The following is a 21,393-nucleotide window of genomic DNA, read 5'->3' as shown; positions in this document are numbered from 1 at the left end:
ATCATGATATTTTAGTTATGAGTCAGCTTTGCTAATAGTGCTCACAGCCAATATCCTCTCACTTCCACCATTTTATTTTCATTCAACTTTTACAGCTAACAACTGGCTGAATATGAAAGTAAATGCTCCATTCACAGTAATGCATTGAATTTTACATCGTAATCACATCAGTTAGCCTTACTACATTCTAGAATAGCACGCTATAAAAGATGGGATTACAGTGCATCACCTAATGGAATTTCAACATTAAGCAGCTTGATATAATGCCCTAATGAAAGGGCACTAATGTGTGTACTTGCTGCCCTCTACATGATATAAAGAAGACACATTGGAGTCATCTTCACTGTATAGGTGATAATCTGGTGGAGTGGATTACTCGCCTGTTATAGAAACTATCCAATTCTCATTCCATTGATTTCCATGGAATCTCGGTTTGGTTTTATAATGGGCAAGCAATCCATTCCAGCAGGTTACGGCCCGTGCAGTGAAGATGAAGATTTACCTGAAAATATTCCAGTCAACCTGTGAGAAAATGTAAGGCCTTTACGGGTAAACTCTAGATATATATGCATGAGTTGTGGTAAATTGCACTATTTGTTTACTTCTAGCAGCCAACTACATGGACAGAAAATGTTGGGTAAATTTTCACCTTCACTGCCTGGATGGTAATCCCACAGAGAGGGTCAGCCGCCCATTCTAAAACCTGTCCAACTTTTATTCTTTTGATATTAATGGACTGAAAATCAGATGGGTTCTATAAGTAATAAAAACAGAAAATGATGGAAATACTCAGCAGGTCAGGCAGCATCTGTGGAGAGAGAAACAGAGTTAACATTTCAGGTCGATGACCCTTCGCCAGTTCTGATGAAAGGTCATAGACCTGAAACGTTAACTCTGTTTCTCTACAGATGCTGCCTGACCTGCTGAGTATTTCCAGCATTTTCTGTTTTTATTTCAGATTTCCAGCATCCGCAGTATTTTGCTTTTGTATTAGGGTTCTATAAGTTCTCCGCCAGATCACTGCCCCAGCGCTGAAGGTGAACATTTACCCCATGTTAATATGGAGAATGTTATTAATATAAACACCACAAAGTAACTTTTCAATAAATTGAAAAATGTTCTTCAGTGTTGTGTTAAGTCGCATAGAATTCTAACTTTTTTTTACAAATGTAAAGATTTTGTGATAATTTCCACAGAACTTTTTTTAAATAGGTGAAATTGGGAAATTTGGACCTTCAGGCCTTGAAGGATCAAAAGGCGAACCTGGAGAACCAGGCAAGAGTCTAATATTTTCCATTAAATTACTATCCCAGTGTTCACCATGTCTGAATGTCCGATGGGCACTTGAGATATAATGGGCTCGAATTTCATCGGGCCGTTGAGGCGAGATTGGAGGCGTGTGGGGGGGTTAAAATTGCAAAAACTGGTGGGCGGGCCCAACCCCGCCTCCATCCCGCCTCCAAGCAATTTTCATTAAATCGTGTCTACTGGTCCCGTCTCCGTCCCGCCTCCAAGAGGCGGGATAGGCTGTTAAGGCCCTTAACAAGCACTAAATTGCCTCTATAATGCCATTTTGATAGGCCTTTGTGATTTTAACCCTTTTCCCACATGAAGCATGCCTGTTCTGAAACACAACGGTGAAACCTGGTGGGAGCACAATTGGATTGCTGACTATCAGCTGCAGCTCAACCATTAAAGAGGAGATTTGATCAGCCATCATTTGCAGGTGGCAGGACTTTGTAGTCTTAGGTCTGGGGGAACTTTTAAAAGGCATAACCACAGCTGTGGAAGTTTGGAGCCTGACACCCATCTCCAGTGTGACCCCCCTGGGAAACCCCTCTCGCCACCTTGACTGAACGCTTCCTCAACTGAGGCATCTACCAGAAGCATGGGAGCCATTTTTTTCCTTCCCTTCTGGACATCAGATGAGGACGAAGACCAGCTGCGGCACCAGCAGAACCATGAACAACAGCAGCATCAACATCAGCAGCAACAACAGGAGCGCCAAGCTGCTGCTCACCCACCTGAAGCTGCAGAGGCCAGAAGGCGCCAGCGCGCGACCACATTGCTGCCCGGGATGCAAGGAACGCACTCATCTTGGCCAGATTTGCTTACGCTAACCAATCAAACACTTTTGCCTCGCAGCTTCTTACCAGAGCATCAACAATGGCCAAGAACCAACGGACTCCTAGCACTCTGACCACTATACTGACAATTGCAAGTAATCCTAAGCCCTCAATGTGGAAGTCCCATTAGCGAAATGACACACGCCACAACTGCAGCAGTAGCCATCAGATTTTTTATTTACAGTAACCATCTGATGGCTTTTTAACATTAAACATCAAATTTCACCCAAGTGACTACCCTTGTGACTATTTGTGCAGTATCTTTCTCTTACGCATGCTCCTACGTGGTGCTTCCCCTGTGGCTTCAGCAGATGTGGAGGCCCCTTGCTCAGTTTCTTGCTGCTCCTGTCTCGATACCTTTGGCGGGCGTCCTCTGGGGTTGCGAACCTGTGAGGGCTCGGCAACAGTCTGCTGCTCCTGCGGCTGTGCAGGGGTTGAGACGCTGATCTCAGTTGGGTGTGGACTCTGGTGGGGTTCTGACCGAGGGCTCTGCAGTGGTATGGAAGTGTGAGTGCTTGGAGAGGAGTCTCCACTTCCTTGATGTCTGCCACCAACTTCCCTCTCATGGGTCAGGTCCCCCTCAATGCTTGCAAGTGGCTTGAGAGCACCTTGCTGCACATCAAGGGGGCCATGGGGACCCGTATCTGCACTGGCAGTCCTACTCAGAAGGACTTCCATGAAGGTCTGGTTTCTCTGTTCAATAGATGACCATCGCTCCTCCAGAGATGTCATTCTATTCAGAACACTCACCATGTTTTCTGCACTCTGGCGACTTATCACCTCCACGGAGGTTGCCATCTTTTCCATGGTGATGCGTTCATGCGCCAATGACTCCACAAAGGCTCTGCTCATGTTCACAATGGACTCCTCCATTCGCTCCACACTCACAGCAACCCTGGAGACAAAACCTGCCAGAGACTCCTGCATCTGTTCCTGGAGTTCCAGCACTGCTGACCTTGTGGATGGACCCAGAGGCAGAGGGTCGACATGCAGCTGAGCTGAGCTGGGAGAGTCCTGCGCCCTCCAACTAGGACTTTCCACTGCTGTCCCTGTCTCCACCATCTGCTGATGCTCACTTGTGAGCTGTGATACACCAGGTGACAACTCTACTCTATGTCCCGAAGGTCCCACCGAGGTGTGAGTGTCTGCGCTGGTACAGGGTGCGCTTAATTCTGCTGACGCTGCGCCCTCAGAGGTTGCAGCTTCCTCTGAGGAGTCTGAATGCTCAGGCTCTTCCTCCTGGCTAGTGGGGACGGGCGCTTGCGATGGTCCTGTGGGGGAGTAAAGGAAAGAGTCAGAGATGTGATGCCAAGGATACATGCACATTGCAGATGATCATAAGTCCATCTGTTAGAGCTTCAGAATTTTTATCAGCGACTCATGCAATGTCAATGAGAGAGATGGAAAACTATTCTGTCACCAGCTTGCTGTGATGCACCCGTCTGTCCGTCCCCCACTTGCACATAGTCCTCCACTCCCACGATCTCCAGGACCACCACCTCCCAGGTGGTGAGCTGGGCTACTGAGGATGGCCCTCCTCCTGTCCTCGCTCTTTCGCTCTTATTGTGAGCTCTCTTTTCCTGCAATGAGGGAGACAAGTGGAGTTTGAGTGAGAATGAAGGAGTGAGTGTAGAGAATCCATAGCATAGATGCTTAGAAGGAGACAAAGATGGAGTGAGGTGGCAAGACCAAGGGCCCTCCCTGTGTGTTATAAGTTGTAATTGCATCACAGTGATAGGGAGTGTGAGGGCTGCATAGTCGAATAGTTAGGTGAATGTGACCATAGAGAGAGAGGGAATGGGTAAGGGTGCATGGATGTCAGTGTCAAGTGGGATGTGGAGGAAGAGATTGCTAAAGCTGAGTGCTGGTGAGGAGAGGTAATGGGGATCAGATTGAGGGTGATGGGAAATTCATACTCACTTTTCTAGTGCGCTGAAGGTCATGAAGCCTCTTCCTGCACTGAAGCCAGGTTCTGCGGGTTATTGACAAAGAGTTGACCTCCTCTGCCACCTGGATCCACACAGCCTTGGTTTGCTGGGGAGGCTTCTTCCTCCCTGAAGAAGGGAAGAGCACCTCTTTATTTGCTCTTGCTCCCTCTACTAAAGCCTGCAGGGCAACATCATCAAAGCGGGGTGCAGACCTAGGTCTCTGGCTGGCCATTCTTCCTGCAGGTGCCTCTAACATGCAAGGGCAACAGCTTGGCAGTCTGCAGAAGAAGCAAGGCTTGTTGCAGACCTTAAATGCAGCAGCAATGATGACGTCATCGGAGGCGACTTTCAGACTGGAAAAACTCATTGGCCATGGGTTCCCACACGCTGGAACTCAATTGGCCAATTAAGTTAAACTGGTGTGGCGGAGCCACTGAATGACTCTGGGCAACTGTATATAATTCCCTTTAACGATGTTCTAACACCAGCCTAAGCCTGTACCATTGTGTTAGACATTACTGTGTTTTGTATATGGTGTTTGTACGTACGGGGCGTGGCCCCTTTAAGAGCGCGGGAATATGCGGGCAAACACGATGACGTCACGTCGCAAACCATGTGACTGTCCGGGCAGCCCTCATGGAATCTCCATCTTGTTAAGACCTGTTTTCGTGGTTCTCCTGTATCGATCTCAACAAACTGTTTGAACTCGTTTAGTCTTGCATTAAAGACCTGTTTGATTGATCTCCTGAGTCGACCTCAGTTATTGGTTAGGAATTCGTCAATTCCTACATTGGTGACCCCGTTTTTTGTGAATGTTTTTCGCAAAAAGAACACAGCATGGAGGCCAATGCCGTTTCGCTGAAGCTACCGCAGTTCTGGGAGCAGCAAGCGACCATTCAGGTCGAGGCACAGTTCGCCCTGAGGGACATCGTTGCGGATCAGACCAAATATCTCTATGTGGTCTCCGCACTCGACAGCTCTACCGCCTCGTGGATCGTCGGCCTCCTCGAGAACCCTCCAAAGGAGCGCAAGTATGAAACCCTCAAGGCGCGGTTGCTGCAAGTTTTCGGGCTGACTAAATTGGAGCGCGCCATCGATTGCTCGCTATGCCCGGGCTCGGGGACTCCAAGCCTTCGGAGTTGATGAGCCAAATGCTCACACTCCTGGGCTCAGAACCGGAATGCTTCCTATTCCATGAACTATTCCTCAGCCAACTGCTTGAGCAGGTGCAAGCTGCCCTGGCCAGATCTGACGTGGAAGACTGCGCGGCACTCGCGGCGAAGCGAACAAAATTTTTGCGGTAACGCAGCAGTGCTGCACCGCCACGAGGCGCCCATCCCGCACAGACGCCGCACCAGCTCGTCAGCCTGCTGGGCTATGTTTCTACCACGCGCAGTTCGGCGCGAAGGCGCGACGTTGCCGCCCTCCCTGCAGCTTTCCCCAAAAAAAACCAACTGCGACTACTGAGGAACGGGCCTAACAGGCGCCCCGCGGCCGCCATGGCGATCAGCAACGCGGGCAAGTTGCTTTTCATCACCGATACGCTCTCCGGTCGTCGTTTTCTGTGCGACACCGGAGCGCAGTGCAGCATTTTGCCCGCGTCTGCCCTCAATGTGCAGGCAGGGAATCACGGCCTCGCCCTTGAAGCGGCCAATGGCGGAGCAATTTGGACCTTCGGCAGACGGCGAGTGGAGGCGTGCTTTGGGGGGCAACATTTTCACTGGGAGTTTGTGACGGCCAAGGTTTCTCAACCCATTCTCGGCACGGATTTCCTGTGCGCCAACAGCCTCCTGGTCGACGTGAAGAACTGGCGGTTGATCAACGTGGCAACTTTCAATTCTATCCCTTGTTACCGCAGTAACACTACGTCGTGCACTGTCGCCTGTGCTTTCCCGACTCCTGACGAGTTCGCTCGTCTGCTTGCCGAATTTCCCGACCTCTCAAGACCCACGTTCTCCTCCAAAGCCACGAAACATGGTGTGGAACACCACATCACCACCAACGGCCCCCCGGTCTACGCGCGGGCCCGGCGCCTGGAACCTGGCAAGCTGGCGGTTGCAAAGGCGGAGTTCGCAACCATGGAACGGTTAGGGATTATTCGCCGGTCGAATAGTCCCTGGTTTTCACCCCTCCATATCGTCCTGAAGCCTGGCGGCGGATGGCGACCATGCGGTGACTATCGATGCCTAAATGACGCCACCACTCCTGATCGGTACCCGATACCCCACATCCAGGATTTCTCTGCCCATTTGGCAGGGAGCACCGTCTTCTCGAAAGTCGACCTCGTACGGGGCTACCACCAGGTCCCAGTGCACCCACAGGGCGTCCAGAAGACCGCAGTCATCACCCCATTCGGCCTCTTCAAGTTTCTGCGAATGCCGTTTGGGCTAAAGAATGCTGCCCAGGCTTTCCAACGCCTGATGGACTCCGTGCTGCGGGACCTCAAGTTCCTCTTCGTCTACCTGGACGATATCCTAATTGCCAGTCCCACTAAAGAAGAACATATCTGTCACCTACGCACCCTTTTTCGACGCCTCAGCCAACACGGCCTGATTATCAACCCGGCCAAGTGTCAGTTTGGCCTACGCCAAATTGATTTCCTGGGACATCGCATCACCGCAGAGGGAGCGGTTCCTTTACAAGTGAAGGTAGAGGCGGTGATATCCTTCCCACGCCCGCAAAGCATTAAGGCGCTGCAGGAATTCCTAGGCATGGTAAACTTTTACCACCGTTTTGTGCCTAAGGCAGCACTACTCATGCAGCCCCTGTACGAGGCCCGCAAGGGCAAGACTGGCAAGAACCCGGTAGACTGGACGGACAACATGGCCTGAGCGTTCGACGACACCAAAAGCGCCTTAGCCAACGCAACCATGCTGGTGCACCCGCTGCCAGGAACCACCATCGCCCTCACCACCGACGCGTCAGACTACGACATCGGCGCCGTGCAAGAGCAGTGGATGAACGGGACGTGGCAGCCGTTGGCATTCTCCAGCCGTCAACTACGGCGGAACGAGAGAGCGTATAGCACATTCGACCGGGAGTTGCTTGCCCTTTTTCTGGCCATCCGCCATTTTCGCTTCCTCCTGGAAAGACGTCCTTTCACCGCCTTTGTAAACCATAAGCCACTAACTTTTGCCATGGCCAAGACCGCCGAACCGTGGTCATCCCGACAGCAACGTCACCTGACCTACATATCCGAATTCACCACGGATATACAGCATGTGGTCGGTAAGGACAACCTGGTGGCAGACTGCCTCTCCCGCGCAACCGTCAATACAGTTCATTTGGGCATCGATTACGCCCTTATGGCAGTGGACCAAGCCTCAGACCCAGAAGTCCAAGCCTGCAGAACGACCGTCACTGGCCTCCGGTTGGCCGACGTCAAGTTCCATTCGGCAGGTACCATGCTGTTGTGTGACGTCTCCATACAGGACCCTTGCCTGGTTGTGCCAGTCGTCTGGCGCCGTAAAGTGTTCGACGCCATACATGGGTTGTCACACCCAGGAATGAAGGCCTCTCAGAAGCTGATGTCAGCGAAATTCGTATGGCATGGCATGCACAAGGATGTCCGCGACTGGGCCAATACCTGCGTAGTCTGCCAAAAGGCCAAAGTACAGCGCCACGTCAAAGCTCCGTTGGCCACCTTCACAGTTCCGGAGCGATGGTTTGACCACGTCAATGTGGACCTGGTAGGACCACTCCCACCCTCCCATGGTTTTCCACACATCCTGACCATGGTTGACCACACCACCAGATGGCCGGAGGCGGTTCCCCTGTCATCCACTACTTCGGCGGACGTGGCCAGGGCATTCATTTCCACCTGGGTCGCCCGGTTCGGAGTGCCCGCAGATATTTCTTCCGACAGAGGACCGCAGTTTTCCCCTGAACTCTGGAATGCAGTGGCCGAAGGACTCGGTGTCAAATTACATTGCACCACAGCCTACCACCCACAGGCGAATGGCCTCTGTGAACGTTTCCACCGATCACTGAAAGCCGCCCTGAGGGCCAGCCTCCAGGACGCTGGATGGGCAGACAAGCTACCGTGGGTCCTGTTGGTCCTGTTATGTCCCCTATGAGACTTTTAGTATTGTGTTTTGTCTCCCCCTAGTGGTTTTACTACTTACCTCCTTATTGTTGATTTATGTCATGTGACATGATGAGAAAGCGAAAGTAAAACACAACCACGAGGGAGCCCACAATTCATGGCTGGTGATGTATACAGTATCTAACGCCATCCTTCTTAGTTTCCCCCTTTGACTGGCATTGTCTGTAAGTAGCCTTTTATCAGATGTCTTTATGTTTGATCTATGTCACCATTTCTTGATATTTGTGGCCAGATGAGTTAAAATATTGCACTTTGTGGAGTTTCCATGTGGCTGGCTATTAGTCTTTCTCCTGGCATTTATGTGTTAGACCTTTGATTGTTGTATCAGATTTACCTCAAATTGTAATAGAACCATTGAGTTATAGTGGTAACGTTTCGTTCTACTATCCTAGGTTTATTTTGTGTATTCAGATCATGATTGTAAGACCAATCGGCCTTATTTGATGTTGTAATTTCTTGCTCTCTTGTAGTTTCACCCTGTGTCATTAAACTGGATTAAAAGTAACCGCCTCCTGTTTGGTGATGAGGGTTTAGCTGTCTGTCGAATCATAGTCGTGAGGAGGACAGAACAGCCCCAAAGAAGACCTTCGCTCTTCATCAGCGGAGCTGGTGTACGGTCAGCCGCTGCGAGTCCCGGGGTATTTCCTGCCAGCTTCGACAAAGCCTTGGTCCGCGTCTGACCAGCTTACTAGTCACCAGGAGGCGGCCAGATGCTTCGCACCGGTGCCCACTTCGCACCACAGGCTGCAGAGTTTGCACGTTCCCCCGGAGCTTCACAAGGCTGAGTACGTCTTTATTCGCCATGATGCTCGTAGGGACCCACTCAAGGCCCCATACACTGGTCCCTTCCACGTGTTGGAGGCAGGGGACAAAACCTTCATGGTGGATGTCGGTGGTAAACCGGACCACATTTCGGTCGATCGCTTAAAGCCAGCACACCTGGACCTCGACCGCCTCGTCGAGACAGCACAACCGCCGAGACGAGGTTGGCCACCCATCGCCGTTACAGCAGACCAAGGGCAACCGCCCGGCAGACCACCAGCCGCCCAACAGCCTCCACCTCAGGAGTACAGGAGTCGTTCTGACAGGCTCATCAGACCCCCTCACCGTTTGACTTTGTCCGTTAAAGCGAATTCTGGGGGGGCGCATGTGGCGGAGCCACTGAATGACTCTGAGCAACTGTATATAATTCCCTTTAACGATGTTCTAACACCAGCCTAAGCCTGTACCATTGTGTTAGACATTACTGTGTTTTGTATATAGTGTTTGTATGCACGGGGCGTGGCCCCTTTAAGAGCGCGGGAAAATGCGGGCAAACGCGATGACGTAACGTCGCAAACCATGTGACTGTCCGGGCAGTCCTCGTGGAATCTCCATCTTGTTAAGACATGTTTTCGTGGTTCTCCTGTATCGATCTCAACAAACTGTTTGAACTCGTTTAGTCTTACATTAAAGACCTGTTTGATTGATCTCCTGAGTTGACCTCCGTTATTGGTTAGGAATTCGTCAATTCCTACACTGGCATCATTTTTCCACATCGATTTAGAATCGGGTGACTAACACGAAATGTGGATTACACGACCCCAGCCCGCCTCAGTATCAAAATCCAGCCCAATGGTTCTAGAGAAATTATCAGTGCTGTCTGGGCTGGACAATATTTTAGTAAAGTGATTATATCGGTGTATATGGATGTTTGGTTCTCAGGTAGAGTTAATGATTTATATTTACAAGGCCTGCTATCAGAGTAAAGAACACTGACACTGCGCTGACATTTTCTGCACTTTGCATTCTTGAACCTAACATGAGATTCCTAAAAATTGAATGTGGGAGACTGAAATGACTCCTAATTACAGCAGCCTCAATTTGTCAGTGTATTATATCTAGCTGTTAACTAAACATGATGCATTAAGTGCATTGTGACATTAAGCAAAGGAATTCAACTAAAACTAATTTTTTTTAAAAAGTTGGCAGGTATAGAGTTTAGGGCATGGCACATTTCTGCAGACTGACTAATAAATACCTTTTCATTTGCCAATTTTCTGCCTTCCTTCCTTGAAGGCATTGATTCCTTGCTGGAATATAATTCTATGGGCACTGGAAACTGTTAAGTCCGTGTGTTATAATGAGAATTATTACACAGACCACAAGAGTAAATTTTAACAGGTCTTTACTAGTCGAAGGTTCGGGCTGAACTGCCCAATAAATCCTTACACAGCACTTATATACTGGTGTGGTCACCGCCGGTATTACAGTATACAGCAGCCAAGATAAAGTAGTGCCACTCTTAAAATAGTTCTCTTAAAGGTGGAACGGTTACATACACTACAATCCTCCCTTTTTAGCTTAACAGTATATATTCCCCATTAAACATAGCATAACAACATAGATACACAACTTCATGTAAAAGCAGTTCACAGATTCAGTCTCTCTGGAGGCTTCCTGACTCGGTCCGGATAACGCCTCGGTGGTGTAGTAGTTTTCGGTGGTGTAGTAGGTTCTCGTTGCTGGGGTGACTCATCTAATAGTCCTTCACTGGACTTAACAGCTTGAACTTTCGTAACTTCAGAACCAGCATTGTTGACTTCTAAAGGCTCGAGTACCTTGGGAAGTTTTTCTGCTTCCAGACTGATTTGGCTCAGTTCGGAGGGACCATGTGCGTGACCTGGTAGGGGTGATAATGGTTCACATGAGTCATCATCTTCTGCTTCCTCTCTATTGTCTTCTATTTCCTCCATCACTTCAGCTTTTGCCTCTGCCACCAATTCCCTGAGTGGCTTATTACTGCTGACACTGCTCACAAAAGGGTGCTCTTTCTTCTTAGCTTTCAACTGATCGATGAATTTGACACATTCCCTTTCTTGCTCAGCTTTGATTCATTTGGCCTCATCGCGCAGACGGTTTGTGTGTTCCTGTTCCATTTTCTCAATCAGCTGCTTCTGCTGTCTTTCCAGATTCTCCCACTCTGTGTCAAAGAACTTTTTCTTTGCATTCATCTCTTGCTCAAAATGGCGAATCATTTGTTCTAATTGCTGTTGTAGTTTGAAATTGAATTGAGTTCGAGCCGGTGTTCCTCAGAAATGTGCATGTCTGTAGACTGGACAGACTCAGAATTCTCTGTCAAACTATGTTGTTGTTGTTCAGTGGAATTCTGTTCTGATACTTTGTTCTCTTCTGAAGCATTTATGCACTCCTTCGTTTTTCCATCATTAGTCTGCAAGTCCATTTTAGACTTGTCTTTTGCACATGGGCTGGTCTTACCATCATCAGTTCCAGAGTCTGAGCTGATTGTCTTCACCGAGTTCTCACTCTCTGCTTTGTCACTGTCACTGCTGCATATGCCCTCATCCCATATTCTGGACAATCGGGAGTGCCAGTCCATATTTATTTTCCTGATCCACTCCCGTCCCAGAAGTGGTGGACCTCCCTCAGGTAGTACATATATGTCCATTCCTTGGTGTTCTTTGCCCTTGTGTATCACCTTGACTTTTATCTTTCCGATGGGGTATACTCTTTGCCCCGTGTATGTCTTTAATACTATCTCCGTATCCCGTAGGGGAATATGTGTGAATAACCTTTTGTAATCTTGCTTATTCATGACCGTCAACGCCGATCCGGTGTCCAATTCCATCTTCACTTGGACTCCTGCTATCTGCAGTGTGACCCAGATAGTTTGTCGGTCAGCTTCCTTACTCACATTGTGAATTCTCAGACTATCCAGTTCCTTGCTGTTGGAGTCTGAATCCGAATTCAGTTCATCCGAACTCTTCTCAGCCACCTTATGTACCTTTCTGCACTTTTCCTGCGGTGACTTTTTGTTGCTGGTCTTCTTTCCTGACCGGCATACTTTAGCTATGTGACCAAGCTTGCCATATTTTCTACATTCCTGGTTTTTAAACCAGCATTGGTTCTGATCGTGTGTTGTCTTTCCACAACGATAACATTTCGTTGTACCCAAAGCCATTTGATCTACGCTGAGTACCGCTGCCTTCAGCTGCATTTCCGCAGTGCCTCTCGCTGCGGCTTCGTGCGATGCTGCAATAGTGACAGCCTTATCAAGTGTAAGATCATTCTCTTCAAGCAGCCGCTTTTGTGTTCCTTCTTTCGACAATCCACACACGAATTTGTCTCTCAGTGCCTCTGTCAGGCTTTCCCCAAACTGACAGTATTTCGCTAGCTTACGCAGTTTAATTAAATACTCCGCGTTGCTTTCCTCTTTCAGTTGCGTTCTCGCATAAAATTTAAATCGTTCAATGGGGTTCAAGTGATTCTTCAGGACAGCAACAATATTAGCGAAAGTCTGATCCGCCGGTTTAGCTGGTGATAGAAGATGCTTCAATAGCCCGTATGTCTTCGCACCCATTGAGTTTAGTAAGGTTAGTGCTTTATCTTCATCTGATATTTTATTTGCCTTACAATATATCTCTATGCGTTCTACATACGTGGCCCAATCTTCAACATCGGGATCGAAATCATTGATGTTACCACGCTTAGGCATCCTCGCAATCTTCTTGAGAAACAAAAAGAAATTTTTCTTTAACTTTTTTTTTTTCAAAATGGCGGTTTCCCACGCTTGTCTTCTTCCCCGCCTATGAAAATGGCGGCTTCCCGCGTTTGCCTTTCTCCCCCGCTGGCTGTAATGGCGATTGCCGTATTGCTGCGTTCGCCCTCCCCAGCGGTTTTCAAATCGTGCCTCCCAGCCCCTCTTGCAGTCCGGACCTTTCCCCCGGCTGCGGCTGAGTTCTCCGCGGTTTTTTAAAAAAATTTTTTTTAATTTTCTCCGCGCCTTACGCTGTCCCGGTCGCTGCGCCTCGCGGCCTCGGTAGCTGCCCGGCCTTTCTCACCGGTCGCGGTCGAGCTCTCTCTCGACGCTGTTGCGTCTCCCAGCCCGCTTGCAGCCCGGTCTTTCGCACCGGCTGCATTTGCATTCACCGCGGCTCCCGTGCCTTACGCTGCCCCAGTCTCAGCGCCTCTGGCCCCGACTTCTGTTCGGCTCTTTTCCCCGGCCGTGGTCGAGTTCTCTGCCCTTATATCCTCTGTTTTTCCCTCCCCTACTTCACAGCCAACGTGGCCGACTTGCTGCTCGTCGCTGATCGGCTTACCCACCACCGTGATAGAAGGGATGATCACTGCCTGTTGCTGTTGGCCACCACCGTGATAGAAGGGATGATCACTGCCTGTTGCTGATGGAAGGCTTCGTGTCAGAATTCTTCCTTTGCTCTGCAGACCCGAGTCGTTTCTCAGCAGAATGATGAGGGCGGATGCCTCTTCTCTCAACGCCCGTTAAACTGCTTTGGATGTATCTCTGCCACAGGGTAAGATCGTACTCGTCGCCACTGTTAAGTCCATGTGTTATAATGAGAATTATTACACAGACCACAAGAGTAAATTTTAACAGGTCTTTACTAGTCGAAGGTCCAGGCTGAACTGCCCAATAAATCCTTACACAGCACTTATATACCGGTGTGGTCACCGCCGGTATTACAGTATACAGCAGCCAAGATAAAGTAGTGCCACTCTTAAAATAGTTCTCTTAAAGGTGGAACGGTTACATACACTACAGAAACCCTCTTGTACATTATCCAAGTCATCATTCTCCATGTGTGAATGTTGGATTGGTAATGCTGGGGCGAATGTGTGGTGTTGCAAGACTGTATTCAGACTAAGAGTGATGTGATGAGGAGTCTTACCTTGGCAGTCCTGGCAAGGTCATTAAACCTTTTCCAGCACTGCAGCGAGATCTTGGCAACAATGTTGCTGGCACTGACCTACTCAGCCACCTCTCTTCAGGCATGCTGATTTATTTGTTGTGACACCTGTCTGCTGTCCTGGCCCTGACTTATTCAAGAAGCACCCAAGAAGACCAGGTGCCCTGACTGTTGACATTGTATTTACTGCTCCATAATGTGCTTTCCACAAACCACCAATGGAAACTACACCTCTCTTTGAGAGGTGCAGGCTGGCTTTAAGAAAGTTTGCCAGATTTCCTGCCCTCCCAAATGGCAAGCTGCCTATAAGCAGCGCGATTAGCACTCGCAGCTCACCACCCATATTTAAATGATTTCCAATCACCAAAATTGATCAGGTCTCCCGTTGACATCATTGGGTGGGTGGGACAGATGCCCCTCCCACTGCCCATTCAATTTGCACCCATAACAAAAATCAACCCCAATGTTTCAAGTGCCAGGGATTCAACCACAGAGTAGTGGTGTACAAGAAGCAGCAGAAATGTGTAGCATGGCAGGGGGCACAAGTATCCCAGTGTTTTCAGCCAATGCATGATGCCACCTGTGCCAACTGTGGAGGACCCTAACCAGCATGTACATAAAACTGGGCTCGGTTCTCAGCCCACTCCTGTTTCTCATTTATGTCAATGATATTCGAACACTGGAAAAAAAGGACTAGGGCTTGCTCACAGTTTGCTGAGGACGTCGCTTTTCAGGTATCCTCCATGAGCATAGAAATAGCCTCAGAAAAGCTCCAGATATGCCTGGAGGAAATAATGGCCTGCTCATGGTGAATTCTACTGTACCCCAGGAAATCATGGTGCCTACTATTCTTGAAAACAAACAAGCATAAGGAACAGGACATAAGGATTGTCAAAACCAATCAAGATCAGCAGACAACAGAAGGTCTAAGGCGTAACTTCCCAGAGGAACAGGGCTTGGACACAGCACATCGACATCATCGCCAGGCTTGGGTAATTGTAGGTCCTCTGTGGAATGAAGCCCGGAGTCAGCCCCAGAACCTCCCTAGGACTATCCTGGAATATGGCCACCTAGCCTGGTGCACTGAAAGTCCACCACAGATTAAGAGGCTGCAAACAATCCAGAACCAAGGAATAAGGAGAACACATTATCTCCCATACTTAACCTGCTGAACCTATCTGCAGTTGACTCCCAGCAATGGAAGAAAGGCTTCTCAGACCCTGGCAGAGGAACTTGCACAAGGAAAGGACTAACCCGTCATTATCACTGTTGACAGAGGAATAAGGACAGAATCCGCCCCAGCACGTTTGTAACATTACACTGCCAGAGGACCTGTAGTAGGTCACAGACCTTGGCAACAGTGGGTTAAGGAGAGGACTATAGTACTGAGTGGCACTGAAATCCACACACTGGTCAGAATTGACTGTTACAAATTCCATCTTATTTCTGATATAAAAAGGATGTCAGAGGGGTTAATAATCACCAGGTCATTAACCTAGTAAGCTCCCAATGTTACTAGCTTAGTCAATATTGTGCACCAGTGCAGACAAAATAAAACAATAGGCTGTGTAAAATAAACTTATGGCTGAACAGATTGAAACGGTGCATAGTAAAGGCTGCAGCATTTACAATTTTGTTTCCATGCAGAGGGTGGTTAATGTGTGGAATGAACTGCCCAGAGAGGTAATGGAAGCAGAGGGTGTGGATAAATGTACTGGAGAATTAGATAGTTGAGGTAGTGGGTGATTGAGAAGTATTAGATGGATTGCAGAGTCTTTTTTGGCCCTGGCCACCTAGGTGGCTGTCCATCACTTACGAGAATTCTTCCTCACACCCTTGTATGCCCTTTGAACTTCTGAGCTAGTGTTTGCAGCCTCAGTAATCCATGTCCAGGTAGCCTGAACCCAAACTTGGTTAGCGGATCACTCTCTTGTCCCAAACAGGTCATCTTATTTGTCAGGTGCGTCATCAATGATAATGGTGAGACCGGTCGCGCAAGGTGCATTTTAAAACAAAATGCCAAATACCGCGGATGCTGGAAAACTGAAATAAAAACAGAAAATGCTGGAAATACTCAACAAGTCGGGCAGCATCTGTGGAGAGAGAAACAGAGTTAACGGGGGTGATTTTGCCAATGGGGACGTGATGGAGGCGGGACTGCTGCTTGTCGGGTTTTAGTCCCGCCTCCATTGACGTCTGGCCAACACTCGCTATTTTCCCTATATTGACCTTGTTAAGCCCGCCCAGCGGGCCTAGCAGGCCAATTAAGGGAAAGCCGGTTACTGGTGACATCAGTGAATGACATTTCATCTGTCAAGAACTTTTGACAGATGAATTGTCATCATTTGACAGCTCTGTGAAGCTGTCAAACACTGACAATCTGTCTTCTAACTTGAGTCCTGGGACACATGCTTAGTTAGAGATCTGTCCTGAGCAGAAAGCAGAAGGCTGCAGCTTTTGACATTCAGTGGCCATTCTGCTTTCTGTGCCGGTGAGATGAGGGACTCCCGAGACCTGAAGGGATGAAACCTGGAGGAAAAAGTAAATGTAAGTAAAACTGATTAAAAAACTTTACACTCACCTCACACACTTATCTCTCCACACTTGCAATCATCACTCACCTGGACACCGGACATCTCGGCCCCTCCAACCACCGCAGACCGACGGCCCGCCTCGCTGACCCTGGCGTGGTTCGGAGCGGTCGGGAAGCCCACACTTCAGGACTGAAAATAGGGATTCTCAAAAAAAACTGCCTGTTAACGGGCAGTTAATTGGCACTAATCCCCTTTCCGCCTCGAGGAGGCGGCTCCTAGCGTGGGTCGGGTACCCACCTCCTGGGAAGATGGCACGGGGGCGGAATGGGTACCCGCCCCCAGATTTTGCCATTTTCCTGGCGGTCCCGCTTCCGCAGGGCTGGCAAAATCGCCTCCATCGTTTCAGGTCAATTAACTTTCGTTAGAACTCTGACGAAGGGTCTTCGACCTGAACTGTTAACTCTATGTCTCTCTCCAAAGATGCTGCCTGACCTGCTGAGTATTTCCAGCATTTTCTGTTTTTATGCTGTTTTAAAATGTTGTGAGCATCCACTGCCTGTGAATTTTGATTTCCTGTATTGACAACTTGTTCAGAAGTTTTAGTGTTACCTGCTTGAGAAGTGTGTAAATGTGCGTTAGTGCTAATTGGCCACTTTCTGCTGGGTGAGATTATCATGAGATATGACATGATTGGAGGAAACCCAGATGTGTCAATTTGCTGGAGAAATGCTACTCAGGAACTGAAATAGGAAAACTTTAATACTTATTTATAAAGGATGATAATATACCTGTTATTATCTGTGTATACAAATTGATAATTATATATGAATATATATATATTACTGTTAAAATGATAAATTAACAAATGACATTATTTTTATGACTCTAGGGCCATCTGGTGCACCTGGTGTAAAAGGAAGAAGTGGTGAAAAAGGAAGTAACGGAATCCCTGGCAAAATGGGACCAAAAGGAATTCCTAGACCATTTGGACACAAAGGCCAAAAGGGAGAAATAGGGCTGCAAGGACAACAGGGTATAAAAGGGGTTTTAGGCCCTAGAGGTCCAAAAGGGGACAAGGGAGCTGTTGGGCTTCAGGGGACTATTGGTTTACCAGGTCCCATAGGGCCTACTGGTAAACCAGGCCCCAGGGGAGAAGTAGGTGGTGATGGGCCCAGGGGGCATCCTGGAATTCAAGGTGCAAAAGGAAGTAAAGGAGAAATTGGGGAAAAAGGGAACACTGGTGAAAATGCAGCGATAAGGAATAGTGCATTTAGTGTTGGTTTGACAGAATTCTCCAAGTTGCCTCGTTCAGGCAGCCCAATCAAGTTTGAAAAAATCTTATACAACAACCAAAATCACTATAACCGCTCCACAGGGAAATTTACATGTGAATTTTCTGGGGTTTATTATTTTGTTTACCATATCACAGTCTATGTCAAACATGTAAGAGTTTCCCTGTACAAAAATGGTATTCAGACCCTCAATACATTTGATAGTTATCAGAATAGTGAGGATCAGGCCTCGGGAGGCACACTGTTGCAATTACAAACTGGAGATCAAGTGTGGCTTCAAGTAATCGGTGGGGATCTTTACAATGGACTGTATGCAGACACTAATGATGATATAGTTTTTACTGGGTTTCTGTTGTTTACTGAGTAAAGAACCAATAAACTGGACACTTTACATTGGAAATGTAGCAATTCAGATTGTGTGTGAAGATAATAAATCAATCAACATCACTAAAATCCAGATTATCTGTTCATTATCTCATTGCTGTTTGTGAAACTTTGCTGTGCGCAAATTGACTGCCCGTTTCCTACATTACAACAGTGGTTACATTTCAAATGTACTTAATGGGCATTAAAGCGCTTTGAGACGTCCTGAGGTCGTGAAAGACACTATATAAATGCAAGTCTTTCTTTTCTTTCATCCTCTTCACATACACGGTTTGCTAATGTTGATGTTTGAAAAGTGTACCCAGTTTTTTAACAGTCGATTTGTTTATGTGCTTGGATGATGTGATGTAATTGGCACACAACTCAAAATAATTGTACCACAAACCATATATACTAAGCGATGTTATCAGAGCTAAACTAATAATTCAAAAGCAAAATACTGCGGATGTTGGAAATCTGAAATAAAAACAGGAACGGCTGGAAATACTCAGCAGGTCAGGCAGCATCTGTGGAGAAAGAAATAGAGTTAATTGCCAGAACTTTCCTGTTGCCGTGCGTGTGGGTTTGGGGGCGGTTCGGCAGTAAAAATCCCGTAAATTGCGAGCGCGTTAGGATCCCGCTGTCACCCCATCGCCTCGCGCATTTAACTCAAGCGAATTTGAAGGCGCGACACTGACCTGATCGGCAGAGGTGAGCGACCTCATTCAAGTCACTAACTGCTTGTTGAAAGACCCTTAAGAGGGTTTTTAATGCCAGCTTTTGAGTTTGACTGCAGGAGCACAGGATTCCCACACCCTTGGGTATGTCACCTGTCAAGGGGGAGGCAGAAGCTCAGTGGCCATTGGCGAGTTCATTCATTGACAGCTGGGAAAAGCACATAAATACTGCAACATTACACCTCATTAGTTGCCTCACGGAAAGGCTCTTGCTCACTCCATTTTGTCCACAGATTTCCGTGTCTGCAGGTCATTTTTGAAACCTGGGAAGCCACTCTCACCACATTGCTACTCACTATCACAACATTGAAGGATTGGCCCTCTGATCTCCACTTTACCTGTCATCTATTACATCAGCATAGGTGCCGCTGATACTTTCTTACCTTGGTCCTCAGAATCGGGCCAAGATAAGCCCCAACACCAGCGGCAACAGCAGCAATAACACCACCAACCTTCTCCTCAATGAGCTGATGTTCCACAGGAGAGAGGAAGGCACCGCAGGGCTGCAGCGCGCCGGAGGCGACACCCCCAACACAGGCTATACCGGCAGAGGATGAGCTTTCGCAACATGACTGAGGAACAGTGCTTCAGGAGGCTCAGGCTGTGGCAGACATTTCTAGCTGACTGGAACAAGACCTGCTGCCCAGAGGACCCGGTGGACACTCCTTAGCAGTGGCTGTCAAAGTCATCACCACTCTTTTTGCCACAGGCTCCTTCCAGGGATCTGCAGCAGACATTTGCGGCATCTCGCAGTCGGCTGCCCACAGATGCATCACACAGGTCACCAATGCCATGTTTCACAATTCAGCCAATGATATCAACTTTCGCACTGATGAGGCCACTGTTACTGAGCGGGCGTTCAGCTTTGTGGCTCTGGCTGACGTCCCACAGGTGATGGGCATTATCGACGGCACACATGTGGCCATGAAGGCACCCCATCATCACCTAGGAGTGTTTGTCAACCGCAAGGGCTTTCACTCCCTCAATGTGCAACTCGTCCATGTGTGCGCCAGATTCCCTGGCAGCTGTCATGACTGTTTCATGCGGCGCCAGTCCACCTCCCTCAGCTCTTCGCATCTCTAAACAGACTTACTGGCTGACTGCTTGAAGACAAGGGCTATCCAATGAAGATGTGGCTCATGACACCCTTGAGAAAGCCAAGTACTGAGGCCGAGGAGCGTTATAATGAGAGCCACATCTCCACCAAATGTGTCATAGAGAAAGCAATAGGTATGCTGAAGATGCGCTTCAGATGCCTTGGCAGTTCTGTAGGAGCCCTTCAATCTTGTAGGGGGGCATCTTTTAACTGATTTAAGGTAATTTACCTGGTCTTGCAGCCTTTGCCTGAGCTCTGACCAATTCCAGCCTTTTACCTGGTTTACGGTAATTCACCTGGTCAGGCAGCCTGCTGCTACACTGTAAACCAATTTCCAATAAACCAATTTTCAAACAGCGGTTTCGAATCGCTACCCCACCTTCCAGTTCTGACTGAAGGACTTATAATTAATGATTTTAAAATGGACAAATGGTCTGGATGAGAGAAAAATCAAGCTTTATTAACTAAAAGAAACTATACCACACGAACACAGTAATTACAGTAAAATTGCTTAAATGGAGGAAGGCAGATGGCAAAAATGAGGGGTAAGTGGCTACGATGTTGATTTAACAATCTTGGCAATACCCCCTTAATTACCACCCCTAACTCTTTACTAGGTTGCTTTGCTGAGGAGTCAGAAACCCTGCTCACCTGGGGTCCAGCGAAGTAAGAGCTAAGAGAGAGATAGCTTCTCAGGAGCTATCTTTATACCTGGAAAAGTCTGTCTACAAAATTCGCGCCCAAAGTTCCAATACACAAGAGAAACGCTGTGATTGACTGTTTCAAAGTGGTTGGAATGGGTTAATGTGTCTGCACTGTGGGGCCGGAATGTTTCTGCCCACATCCGGAGCTCACCTGGGCTAAAACAAAAGGGAATGCAACTGCCCTATTGTCCAGAATGATGGGTGCTTCAAAAACCCATTCAATTCCTAAACTGTTGCATATCAAAATCCGTTCCATGGCTTCAGTATCTCATTGTCTGTGAGTGCTTTGAATGGCTGTGTGAACAGAAGCAGTTTCAATCGATTGTCCTTGGTTAGTCTCAAGTAGTTAATCCCTTATGTCAATAAGCAACTTCAAGTGCTTCTGAGAGGGAAACTCCCTGGTTTGATTGACAGGTCTTTCACACAGACACATTACAAGCTGCTAGCTGCTCTTTTAAGCCCCTTTGTTCTTGGCCAATGCTTTCTGTGGCCATTTTCAAACCTCTTGAAATATACAGTTTGAAACTCAGAGGTACCATTTTAATAAAAATGTAATGTCTTAGATCTTGATGTTGCCCAAGTGCTGCTCTGTCCAATGCAGCTTTTCACGATTCTGGGTATGTTTTAAAAAAAAAACACTGTCCTACCCAGAGGCAATTCAAAACATATAATTCTTCATCCATGATGTGGAACAGTATTTTCAATCTTCAGGGAATTTTAGGGGAATTTTGTGAACCCCTACATTCCCCCCTTTTGATACTCCCAGCTTGATTGAAGTATCAACTCGAAGGAGTGAGCAAAAT

General features: G+C 47.9%; 1 protein-coding gene across 2 annotated transcripts in view; it reads left to right on the top strand.

Annotated features, from left to right (window-relative positions):
* Positions 1-18,143, top strand: part of c1qtnf9 (C1q and TNF related 9) — a 28,887-nt gene extending 10,744 nt beyond the window's left edge. The window contains exons 3-4 of one of the 2 annotated variants that reach the window (XM_085999212.1): positions 1,213-1,275; positions 17,288-18,143. In XM_085999212.1, the coding sequence (XP_085855338.1) occupies positions 1,213-1,275; positions 17,288-18,057 (833 nt within the window). In that variant the 3' untranslated portion in view covers positions 18,058-18,143. The remainder of the gene's footprint in view (positions 1-1,212; positions 1,276-17,287) is intronic. The other variant, XM_085999213.1, reaches the window with a different exon arrangement.
* The last annotated feature ends 3,250 nt before the right edge of the window (positions 18,144-21,393 follow it).

Source organism: Somniosus microcephalus, chromosome 10, assembly GCF_052327205.1.
Source record: "Somniosus microcephalus isolate GS21.2 chromosome 10, FLI_Smic_1.0, whole genome shotgun sequence".
Taxonomy (NCBI): domain Eukaryota; kingdom Metazoa; phylum Chordata; class Chondrichthyes; order Squaliformes; family Somniosidae; genus Somniosus; species Somniosus microcephalus.
Note: the sequence above shows the minus strand (reverse complement) of the source record. Positions and strands in the feature narration are given on the sequence as shown.